Source organism: Canis lupus, chromosome 3 (assembly GCF_048164855.1).
Source record: "Canis lupus baileyi chromosome 3, mCanLup2.hap1, whole genome shotgun sequence".
Lineage (NCBI taxonomy): Eukaryota > Metazoa > Chordata > Mammalia > Carnivora > Canidae > Canis > Canis lupus.
In genome coordinates, this window is record NC_132840.1 from 8,996,523 (window position 1) to 9,009,349 (window position 12,827).

General features: G+C 48.1%; 1 protein-coding gene across 1 annotated transcript; it reads right to left on the reverse strand.

Moving 5' to 3' along the window:
* Positions 1-1,797: 1,797 nt before the first annotated feature.
* On the reverse strand, positions 1,798-9,811 carry NOB1 (NIN1 (RPN12) binding protein 1 homolog). The gene is made up of 9 exons (XM_072816878.1): positions 9,653-9,811; positions 9,399-9,531; positions 8,110-8,240; positions 6,728-6,799; positions 6,406-6,534; positions 6,108-6,311; positions 5,265-5,362; positions 3,073-3,217; positions 1,798-2,402 (listed from the first exon to the last, which is right to left on the reverse strand). Exons 1-9 carry the CDS (start codon positions 9,713-9,715, stop codon positions 2,133-2,135), a joined length of 1,245 nt encoding a protein of 414 aa, XP_072672979.1. The 5' UTR covers positions 9,716-9,811; the 3' UTR covers positions 1,798-2,132.
* Positions 9,812-12,827: the final 3,016 nt, after the last annotated feature.

Here is a 12,827-nt window from a genome sequence, read left to right on the forward strand (position 1 = left end):
CTGTGTCTCTGCCTCTCTCTGTGTCTCTCATGAATAAATAAATAAATCTTTCAAAAAAAAAATAAAAACAGAATCTTTTTATTTTTATTTTTTTAAAGATTTTATTTATTTATTCATGAGAGACACAGAGAGAGAGGCAGAGACACAGGCAGAGGGAGACGCAGGCTCCATGCAGGGAGCCTGATGTGAGACTCGATCCCAGGACCCCGGGATCACCCTGAGCTGAAGGCAGACGCTCAACCACTGAGCCACCCAGGGGTTCCAATGTTTTTGTTTTAAGTTCAATTTAACTATATGAGAAATGGATTAATCATGTAAGAAAAAAAACCTAATTAAGGAGCTTCTGAAGATTACTATATATACACACATACATACACACATGCACACACACACACACAAACTCTTTGTACTTTGTGTTTATATTGTCAATATGAAGAACTTGGAAAAAAATCTTGTGCTCAGGTTCATATCCCAAGTAATCAAAGTTAACACTTAGCAGGACACCGGGTCAACCTATCACTCATGTAACATTCCTGCCCAAAGCGTTTCCTCTGAAATTTCTTGGGGTTATGTAATCTGTCAAACCCAAATGGAGGGACATTTTATTTATTTATAAAGGTTTTTATTTGAGAAACAGTGAGAGAGTGAGAGAGAGAGCATGAGCGGGGTGCAGGGGTAGAGGGAGAAAGGAGACTCCCTGCCGACACGGGCCTTGATCCCAAGACCCTGGGATCATGACCTGAGCCAAAGGTAGATGTTTAAAATGACTGAACCACTCAGGTGGCTCACATCTTTAAAAAACGGTGTTCAGAACTGGGAGGGCAGCCCTAGTGGCGCAGCGGTTTAGTGCTGCCTGTGGCCCAGGGTGTGATCCTAGAGACCAGGGATGGAGTCCCATGTCTGGCTCCCTGCATGGAGCCTGCTTCTCCCTCTGCCTGTGTCTCTGCCTCTCTCTCTCTGTGTCTCTCATGAATAAATAAAATCTTAATAAGAGTGAATCTAGGTCAAAGTCTGTAGTTTACTATACTGAACTTTCTTGAATGACTGAAATGCTTAAGTTTTTTTCTTTTAAAGATTTTTATTTATTTATGAGAGAGACACACACAGAGAGAGAGGCAGAGACACAGGCAGAGGGAGAAGCAGGCCCCATGCAGGGAACCTGACCTGGGACCCGATCCCGGGTCTTCAGGATCACACCCTGGGCTGAAGGTGGCACTAAACTGCTGAGCTACCCAGGCTGCCCAAGTTTATTTACTTATTTTATTTATTCATGAGAGAGAGAGAGAGAGAGGCAGAGACACAGGCAGAGGGAGAAGCGGGCTCCATGCAGGGAACCCGACGCAGGACTCGATCCCATGTCTCCAGGATCAGACTCCGGGCTAAAGGCAGCGCTAAACCGCTGAGCCACCAGGGCTGCCAAAATGTTTTTTAAAAAAGATTTTATTTACTTAACAGAGAGAGAAAGCATGTGTGCATGCATACATAAGCAGGGGAACAGTGGGCAGAGGGAGAAGCAGACTCCCTGCTGAGCAGGGAGCCTGATGTGGGGCTCGATCCCAGGACCCTGGGCTTATGACCTGAGCCAAAGACAGACATGTAACCAACTGAGCCACCCAGGCACCCCTTAACTGGTTTTAAAAAAAGAAAAAATAGCACTTCCTAGTTTTATTATAACAAATTTAGTGTATCTTCCTGTAAAAAAAATGAAAATATAAATGCTTCATACTTGAGTATAGAGCTTACGTGTTAGCCTTCAAATTACGAAGCAGACGTTTGCCAACTTGATACAAAGGCACAGAAGCTTATAACCACATTTATTAGAAAAATATCACCAGCTGGAAGTTCCTTTCTTTGAATGCTGAAGATATGCTCTATGGCACCTTTCTGTCTGCTTTCATCAAGCTCCCCTCAATACGGCAGGAATCCCAGTCTCTGGATGCTCAGAGGCCAAGGGATGGCCCCGTTCCACCTGGGACCCCACCCGGCCCACCCCAGGTGTCAGGAAGCAGCACTGCCTAAGCCAGGCCTACTGTTTCCACCAGACGGCCCTGGAGTCCAACAGCTGGAGAAATGAGGCACCTGAGGTGCCAGCAGCTGCAGCGGCAATCCTGTCTGCCCATGGAGCTTGCAATTCACCTTTTCTTTACAAACTTCTTTCTGGAAGCATTAGGATTTAACCGCCTCCTGCCCGCTCCCAAGGCGTTGTCTCGGATCTGCAGGGTGGCTGACCGGCTGGAGATGTCATTCTCGGCAAAGGGAGACACCCCCGCGATGTAGTCAGGGGCAAACACGTCTGTTTTCTGTCTGGCCTTTCGGGAGAGTCTCAGCTGAGGGAAGCGCTGGTCCTCGGTCAGATGGGGGTTGATGGCGTATTTGCCCCCTTTGGGAGTGGGAAGGGAATACTGCAAACAAGATGAGGAAAGGCCATGAGGATGGGGCACCCTATCCAAACAAGCCCAATCCTGTTAACGTCAAGCACCCTGATGGTTCTGGATGCAGGCAGAGAACATCACGGAGTCACTACACACCCTCGGCCGACAACGGAGTTACCTCCAGACACAGAACTCTGGCAAGCAGGTGCCATTTTCAGTGGTGGGGGTTTAGTTATTCTGAAACAGGTACTGTAGGACTGAGCAAGTAATCATGGAAAGTGGTGTAAAGATAAAAGGGAGGGGTAGGATGAACTTTGCTCGGTTGAGATGGAACTTAACTCATTTTAAGACTCAGACACGTAATAGAAGATACTCCCGTGCATATTTATGTATGTTCGCTTACACTTACAAACTCTGTCCGCTGTGGGCTGAGAAATCTCTGACTCCCTAGGGCAATGAGCCCACCCGCCCACCCTGTGCTCAGCTCTTTGCTTCAAAAAACCATTTTCCCTATGGAATGAGAGCTCCAGAGAGAAGTGGCTGATGCCAGGGCAGGGACAGCATTAGAAGAGCAGAGAGCCAGAAAGTAAGACCATGTTCAAGGAACAACCGGGATGTTTAAATGCCAAGCTTATCTCTGATCTCCCCCACGGCTGATCTCCCCCACGGCTGCCAGGGGACGGGGAGATCTGCGACTCACCCGGAGGCCCCGCGGGTTGAGCACCTTCGGGTTGCGGGAGAAGTGCATGTGGAGGCTTCCATCATCGCTGACAGTCACAGACACCTTCTTCAGGGTCTTGTTTCCACAATGGGAACAGAACACTCGGCTCATGTCAGATGTTGTCCTGGAGACACAAAAGGCAAAGCTCTGCACTGAGGCCACAGGCGGCAAGCCCCGTCCCCAGAGTACAAGGTGAGTCAGGGTGTCAGAGGAGGAGGACAACAAGAGAATGGGGAAGGCCCAGGAGCCCCCTAACACGCCAGAGACCACGGCCGCTCGGCCTCACGCTGCTGCTACAAGCAAGCTGCCGCCACATGCTCCACGGGAAACGGCACATGAAATGACGCAGGCAGCAAATCAGCGCACGTGAAAACTGAGCAGAATGTCGTTACACTGGTAATGAAGACTTACTGAACTGTTAGGCATTATTCCACAAGTTTGACATCAAAGCAATCCTATGGAGCTGCCATTATGTCCATCCTATAGACGGGGAAGCTGAGGCAGGTAAGGTAGCTTGCTCAAGGTCACAGAGCCAGTATTTGGTAAATGCAAGCCCAAGGAACCTGGGTTCACAACCAATGCTCTTAACATCACCATACCTAGCCAAGGGGCATTGTTACTCACTTCCCACATCGTGCGCTGCAATGTCAGCCAGGGTATTGAGCCAGGAGGTGGCTCCAGAAGTACCCAGGATGTCCTAATGAGTCACACAGGAAACACTGACCAGCGGCTCGTTGGGTGGGTGTGGGTGTGGAGGGCTGGCCCTGAGGCCTCCCCTCTCTCCTACCCACTTGAGCCCCAACAGGGGATCTTGGACAGGAAAATCTGCCACTGCCAAGGACTAAGTGGCAGGGTTGATACCTGTCCTTGAGGAATTCTCCCTCAATTCCCCGTGGTCAGGAGATGAGCTGTGAATCTCCTGAGGAGCCGAATCCTTTACCGGCAAGTCTCTGAGAGTAAACCAAGCGCCTCTCGACAGACACTAGGAACTAATTATCCTGTGTAAGAAACCGTCCAGTCATTGGGGCTCATCTCACAAGAATGGAGAACATTTCTAAGAGCTGCTAAGAGTGAGTGTCCATTTGGGGGAACTTGGCGTTTTGTAACAAAGGGCATTGGAGGAAATGGGGTTTCCGGAAGCAGGCGTACAGAGGCTGGTGCTGGGGCAGGGCCCCCGTGCCATGAGTGACTGGTTGTTTTGAAGCCGACAGGGGAGCAATGGTCCATTTAGGCAACTTTACCCTCAGTGGGAAAGCCCTTAGGGACCTAAGGAGGCACCTTGCTGCTTCAGAAACTTCCATGCGGGCCTCTGCACTGAAAGGTTCCGCAAGATGATTGACATGATGGCTACGAAATCTAGACCGAAGCTACGGAAAGGTTGTAAGCCACCATAGCGTTAAGATCACAGGGCCATGCTCCACCAGCAAGACTGCAGTACAGGGTCTTCTGCTCCAAGTAGGTCTCCAGGACCCTGGGGCCTGCCCGCTGAACACCAGCCCCCACTACAAGAACCAACTCAAGAGCCAGAAGAGAAATGGAAGAGAAGGGCATGATCCATGAACTAACAGTTCACCTGAGCGGACAACTTCCTATGTTCCAGATACACACTCCTATAAACTATCAGCTTTTTCAATTTACCTAAGAAAAATCTGAAGCACTAAGAAGTTCACCAACTTCTGAAAAGCTACTGCGAGACAAAATCTGGATCTGACCCTGTACGATCTGAATCCATCCCATTTAAAAAAAAAAAAACAAAACAAAAACCAAAGAGCACAATGAACCCCCATGGGCCCCTCACTCCACTTCAACAACCATCAGTTGATGGCCACCCTGTTCCATCTCTACCACAACCTACTCTTCCCACCTGAGTATTATCTCAGAGCAAATCCCAGGCATCATTTCATCCATAAACATTTTAGTACATAGGTTAAATGATGGGGGTTCTTTGCTCATAACCCACACCTTTAATCCTACGACTAAGATAAGATAGGCGATCAGGTGACCTCTGTCCAGAGGTTTTAGCGCTCTGGTGGGGACAGAACCTAGCTGCCTCTGAAAGACAAGGCAGAGGAAAACCCACAAACAAGGTTCTCCTTCAGAAAATTGACAGACGGGACAGAAAGACAAGAGTTCAACAGAGAGGCAGTGGGTCCAGATGATCAGCTACGTACTTGAAACAGCCGTGGCAGCGCAGGATGTAGCTCCGGGCCTCACGGATCAGCATGCCATTCACCGCCAGCACGTGCAGCCCCATCTGAAGCAGAACATTCTGCAACCAACAAGTTAAAGCACAAATAAAGTCAGCAAGACCAAATTCTCTTTTGACATCTGTATAGTCACTGTTAAAGGGCTTCACAAAGGCTGGTTTGCTTCATAAAGGACTTCTGCTAAGGGAAAGTGAGCTGAGGGTGCCTCTCAAGACAGGTAACAAGGACGAAGACCTAGTTTTCTCTGGTCTTTCAAGGGTCCAGGTCTTCCGCCAGGGCCCCCTCTCGTTTTTAAAAAATTATTTATTTATTTATTCATAACAGATACACACAGAGAGGCAGAGACACAGGCAGAGGGAGAAGCAGGTGCCATACAGGAAGCCTGACGCGGGACTCGATCCAGGGTCTCCAGGATCACACCCCAGGCTGAAGGTGGCGCCAAACCACCACCAGGGCTGCCCCAGGGCTCTTAACAAAGACATTTATCTTGTCAAAGGCAAATACACTCTTTTCAGAGCTGGAAACCTCTACTTTTTCTAAGTTCCTAAGCATGGAAGGTACGGAAAACCATCCAGAGACCATGAATGGTAAACATTAGAAACTTAACACATGATATTTTGTCACTACCTTGATTCTCTACTCTCCAACCTAAACTACAAATAATTAAAGAGCACAGGTAAAGTTTCTAGAACCAGGAAAAGTAGTATCACAAGGTAGAGCTGTACATATCCCCAAACCTCAGAGGGATCCCTGCCCACGAGAAGTTATAAAATAGAGCCTAGGGCCAGCCAACGCCCATCCACCCACCTGCATGGCAAAGTCTGTAGTCACACAGCCAACCCGCACACCCTTCGGGACGGCACACTGCTCCAACTCCCGCTGGATCTGCTTGATGTTGCTGGGTGTTATCCATCCACCCCCGTCATCATCACTATCCTCGTCTTTACTTTCTTCAAATCCATTCTCTCCTTCCTCATCTTCCTCACTTGGAACATCATCACCTTTGTCAAGCTGAAACAACAGAATTCTCAAATTCCTAGCCCCACAGGAACAGCAGGAAGACACTGGCATGTTGTCACCAGGAGATCATAAATCAAGGCCTTACCAGCAGCTCCTGCAGTTCACGATCAATATTAGGCAAAGGGTTTCTCCAGAACATGAAGGAACTGAATTCTAGGTTCTCAGGCTCAGCAGCTGGATGTCCACATTGTACTGTTTCTCGTGGGGGTTTAGGCTGAGGTTAAAAGAATAATAATTTTATTCTTTTGATTGAGAGCATTATAGATGCAATGACAGAGAAGTTGGATCAGACAGGGCTGGACTAACTAGAAATTAGCCTGGATAAATATAGCTCACTGTAAAGAATTTGTGGAGATGGGACATGTAGCAGAAGAGGGCATGAGAGCATGGCCTGTCTAAGGCATTACCTTTGAAGGCAGATGGAAACCAGAAATGTATAGAGGAGTTTCTGGGTGCTGACTTGATGAGCTCACTTTAACCTTTAAAAAGAAAAGAAAAAAGTGCCAACCCTAAGCAGAAAAATACGGTTTGAAAATTCAGTATGGAAGAGTAAGTAAAATAAACAGAAAAAACACTTTCCCAATGGTTACTGAAAATTGGGAAACAAAAATAATTATTCAGTGATTCCACTAGTGCCAAATAAGCACTTTAAAACATTTCTTTTTTTTTGTCTTCATAAATAAAGCTCTGATGAACACATTATTATTATTTTTTAAAGATTTTATTTATTCATGAGAGACACACACACACAGAGAGAGAGAGAGAGAGAGAGAGAGAGAGGGGCAAAGACATAGGCAGAGGGAGAAGCAGGCTTCATGCGCGGAGCCCGACGTGGGACTTGGTCCCGGGTGTCCAGGATCACACCCTGGGCTGAAGGTGGCGCTAAACCGCTGAGCCACCCAGGCTGCCCCATTATTTCTAAACTTGCATATATCGGGTTCTTCTGGTTCTTCTTCCACCTAAGTTTTATACTTAGGATCAATGCCTAAGAGTAAAACTGCTGGATCAAAAGATACAGTATTATTCTTTAAAGATAGATGTTTTGGGATCCCTGGGTGGCGCAGCGGTTTGGTGCCTGCCTTTGGCCTAGGGCACGATCCTGGAGACCCAGGATCGATTCCCACATCAGGCTCCCGGTACATGGAGCCTGCTTCTCTCTGCCTGTGTCTCTGCCTCTCTTTCTCTCTCTGTGACTATCATAAATAAATAAAAATTAAAAAAAAAAAAAAAATTAAAAAAAAAAAAAATAAAGATAGATGTTTTAAAGCTTCTGATACAAAATATCTAACTCCTGGGGCACCTGGCTGGCAAAGTGAGTAAAGCATGAGACTCTTATCTCAGGGTGTGAGTTTAAGCCCCACAAAGAACTTACTTAAAAGAAAAAAAAAAAAAAAAAAAAAAAGGGACACCTGGGTGGCTCAGTGGTTAAGTGTCTGCCTTGGGCTTAGGGCATGATCCCGGGATCCGAGATGGAGTCCTGCTTCGGGTTCCCTGTGGGAAGCCTGCTTCTCCCTCTGCCTGTGTCTCTGCCTCTGTGTGTCTCCCATGAATAAATAAATAAATCTTAAAAAAAAAAAAAAAAAAAAAAGAAAGAAAGAAATACAGTGTCTGAGTTCAAAATACTCAGGGCTGGGGTCAGTAGAAATGAAACCTGACAGATCATGACATAAGTGTGGAGACATAGTAATGGGAACACGGGGTCCATCATACTATTTATTCCCTCCACTTCTGTGTATCTGATAGTTTCTGAAATAAAGTTGGAAGAAAACCAATAATCTTCCTGACTTACCTTTTCTGGTTCTCGTTTTAGGTGTGACACCCCAACAAACTCTGCTTCTAATTGATAGGTGAGTGCCAGCACTTGGATATCTGTGGCAGAAAGGCTGGGATAATCTCCAGTTTTCTTTGAAAACTCAGTCACTGTAAAGAGGGTCCCAAATCGCATTAGAAACAAGACTTATAACCATAGATAACCAAAGAGACTGAAAAGAACTCAGGATCAATATCCCAGAAATCCTCTTAATACTTTCGTCCAGGGATCCCTGGGTGGCGCAGCGGTTTGGCGCCTGCCTTTGGCCCAGGGCGCGATCCTGGAGACCCGGGATCAAATCCCACGTTGGGCTCCCGGTGCATGGAGTCTGCTTCTCCCTCTGCCTATGTCTCTGCCTCGCTCTCTCTCTCTGTGTGACTATCATAAATAAAAAAAAAAACAAAAACAAACAAAAAAAAACTTTCGTCCATGTCCTTATGCTTTTCTACTCACTGTTGAGACATTTGTATTCTCTATCATTAAAATTCACTCTAGTTAGGTTGACTATGACATCTTTATCTAGCACAGATTACTAGAAAGTCACTGAAAGGGACACCTGGGTGGCTCAGTGGTTGTGTGCCTGCCTTTGGTTACACATGATCCTGGAGTCCCGGGATCGAGTCCCACCTCGGGCTCCCTGCATGGAGCCTGCTTCTCCCTCTGCCTGTGTCTCGGCCTCTCTCTCTGTGTCTCATGAATAAATGTATTAAATTTTTTAAAAAACTGTATTTATCCTTAAAAAAAAGTCACTGAGATCATGTTTGCAACTGATGAGTTCATGAATTCCTCATTATGTCGGAATAGAAGGTCTCTTCTCAGCTCTAAAATTCTTTGATTCTTAGAATAACCATCTGGATTAATAGCATATTCAGATTCCAAAGTAGGATGAAAAATTCAGTCAATAACTTGTAGTCTACGATGAAACAAAATTATTGGAGGCTCTGCAACGACTCTGCTTTGTAACAGTAGCACTCACCTTTCCTAAAAAGCAGCTCTAGACAGGGCTACAGTGTACAGGGCGCTCACCGTGCACCAGCAGCTCTGGCACTAACAGCCTTTTCCATTTCATCCTCCAACCAAATCCTAGCAAACACCATCAGCTCTTCCGCGGGGGGGTGAAGTGACCTGCCTGCGGTCAGTAGCCGGCCGGGCCCGGCGGGTTCCTGACCCGGGGAGTCCCTGGCCCCGTGACCTCCCGGAGGCCACGCGCCCCGAGGGGGTGGCCGGGGGCGCCGCTTCGCCGCCAGCCCCGGGGCAGGGGCACTCACCCAGGCGCACGTATTCTGGGCAGGGCTCCTTGAAACGCAGCTCGTAGGGCAGGACGGCGAGCCGCCGCCGAGTGGCCTTGTCCCGAATCTCGCTCACCACATCCCGGACGGTGTAGATGTTCTTCCCGATGTCCTGCGGGGACGCCCGCCCAGCTCACGCGCGTCCACGCCACGCAGTGCGCCGCCCGACCTCCCGCCCTACGTCAGGGGCCGCCAGCCCAGACGCTGCCCCTCTCGGCCGGGGCTCTCCGTACCTGCAGAGCCGCATCTCGCAGAAACGCCCCGGCATCGGCCACAACGTGCTCCACCGCCGCCATCTTGGCCGAACGCGCGCTCAGGGCGCCTGCGCACCGGGCTGGCCCCGCCCCTCACATCCGGGCCTCTGGGAGCCGCGACGTCCCGCTGTGACTTAGCGGCGCCTCCTGGCGGCCGGATGGGCATGTCCCGGCTCAAGGCTACCTGCGCGCCGGCGCCACGTCGCCCGCCGCCCGGCCAGGTGTGGGCGGGGCCAAACTCTGGGCGACCCCTGAGGGGAGGGGCCTCGGCGTCCCTCCCTTAGCGCCTCCTTTACCTTCAAATGCAAAACCTGTAGAAGTCTCGTTACGGCTCGGGCAATAGAGAGAAACTGCAGAGCATTTAAAGATCACAAGTCAGGAGACGGGCCGTGTTCTACGGGTCAGGGAAGCTACTCGGGACAGCGAGGTTCGCCAACGTGCGCGGCACTTGGTTTAAGGTCAGCCCCGGGGCGACTGTTGCCCTCGGATCGTGGGTGCGGCCTGCGTACAAAACAAAACCCGACAAACCGACCCCCAGCCACTTTCTCGTCCCCTATGCTCTGCTGACCGCTTCATTTTGAGGGTCTTTGACATCCTCACCCACTTTTCTAAGCAAGGCACATCATTTGCTAGCAAATAATTCTTTGCTGGATGGAACTGAAGGGCGTTTTATTTTTAAAGATTTTATTTATTTATTCGTGAGAGACGCAGAGAGAGGGGCAGAGACCCAGGCAGAGGGAGAAGCAGGCTCCACGCAGGGAGCCCGAGGTGGGGCTCGATCCCGGGTCTCCAGGGTCATGCCTTGGGCTCAAGGCAGGCGCTAAACCCCTGAGCCACCCGGGCTGCCCTGAAAGAATTTTAGATTCTTTCTTAGATTTCTCAATTCCTTTTCAACTCTGATATTCTATAATTATGAGATCTGGCCTGTTAAAATTCATGCTGGAGAATTTCAGGAGAATGATGATGTGGGTTTTCTGTCATTCATCTTCAGCGACGCCGAGTTATTCCAAGCCTCCTTTGTCAAGTCCCCAGTCGTATCCCTCGATTATAATTTATCCATCCTGCCCCCGAAAGTCCTTCAGTGCCCTAGGCATCCCCTTCCGCAGTTGCCCAAGTTCCTTCTTTCCCCAGACATCTGTCTCAACTTTTCTTAACGTTTTTTCTCTTTCATCTCCAGGGCCAGTGGCTCCTGTCCTACCTGCCCTGCCTGAAAGAGCACGGTGGAAGGCTGTTTTCTAATGCGCTAGTTCATCATATCAATCTTTTTTCCAGCTTTCTATTTCTCTGCATAATTTTTTATTTATTTTTTATTTTTTAATGATAGTCACAGAGAGAGAGAGAGAGAGGCAGAGACACAGGCAGAGGGAGAAGCAGGCTCCATGCACCAGGAGCCCGACGTGGGATTCGATCCCGGGTCTCCAGGATCGCGCCCTGGGCCAAGGGCAGGCACCAAACCGCTGCGCCACCCAGGGATTCCCTCTCTGCATAATTTGATATTGCTGACCACCTCCCCTTTCTGGGCTGTCTCTCCTCCCCTGACTTTGGTAATATTTAAGGATCTGGTCCCCCTGCCTCTCTGCTGGCTTCTCGTGCTCCTTCACTGGATTCTGTTCTGCCTTGCACACAGCGCACCTCTGCCTTGCCTTCTTTGTCCTTTAAGTGCTCTCCTTTAGCAATATTATCTATCCTCAAAGCTTCATTTATTACATTATAGGAATGCCTCCCAAATCTTTAGGTCCTATCTCTATTTATTCCCCCGATCTAGCCTTCTGGAAACATCCATCTAAAAATTTTAGGCATCTTCACTTGTCAATTAAAATTGATGTAATTATCTCTTAACTTTTTTTAGTCATTAGAGTTATTTTTTTACTAATGGCATTTCCAACAAAGGCACTCAAGGTAAGAATCTCTGAGTCATCTGAATTCCTACGTTCTTTTTTAAAAAAAGATTTTATTTGAGAAAGAGAGAAAGAGCATGAGTGGGGGTGAGGGGCAGAGGAAGAAGGAAAGAGAGAATCCCAAACAGACTCCCCACTGATTGTGGAGCCTTACACCAGGCTCAATCCCAGGACACTCAGTCCTACCACCTGAGCGGAAATCAAGAGTTGGAATGCTTGACTGAGCCACTCAGGCTCCCCGTCCTCACCCACGCCTTCTTTTTTTAACCCATACTCCCCTTGATGCCACTTCTGAAATATTTGGGATGTCTGTGACTCCTCTACATTTATTCCCTTTACTCTAGATAAGTTTTAATCTCATGCCTAAAAAATATAATACACTCAACACTAGTGTTCTTGTCTCTCCTTCTTTAAATGATTTCTCCTGTTGCCTAAAAAGGGAGGGAGGATGTGGGAACTGGACTCCATAATAGAAGAGGTTTATTAAAGTTGATAGTAATAGTTCTGTAAACCCTAGGAAGAATGATCTAGATCAGTGGTTCTCAAACTTGAGCGGGCATCAGAATCACCTAGAGATCTTATAAAAACAGATGGATAGGGATGGCTGGCTCAGTCTGTGGAGCATGCAACTCTTCATCTTAGGGTCCTGAGTTTGAGCCCCACATTGAGTGTAGAGGTTACTTATAAATAAAATCTTTAAAAAAACCTCACAGAAATGGATGTTTAGGCCTCATTTTCAGATTCTGATATGTAAGGGCACCTGGGTGGCTCAGTGGTTGAACATCTATCTGCCTTTGACTCGGGTCGTGATCCCACAGTCCTGGGATTTTTTTTTTTTAAGATTTTATTTATTTATTCATGAGACACACAGAGAGAGGCAGAGACACAGGCAGAGGGAGGCTCCCTGCAAGGAGCCTGATGTGGGACTCAATCCCTGGACCCTGGGATCGTGACCTGAGCCAGAGGCAGACGCTCAACCACTGAGCTACCCAGGCGCCCCAATAAATAAATCTTCTTTTAAAAAAGATTCTGATTTGTAGATATGGACAGTGCCTGAGAATTTTTCTTTTTTAAGATTTTATTTATTTATTCATGAGAGAGAGAGAGAGAGAGGCAGAGACACAGGCAGAGGGAGAAGCAGGCTCCATTCAGGGAGCCCCACATGGGACCTATCCCAGGACTCCAGGATCGAAGGCAGGGGCTAAACCGCTGAGGCAACCAGGGATCCCAGAATTTGCATTTCTAACAAATTTTTG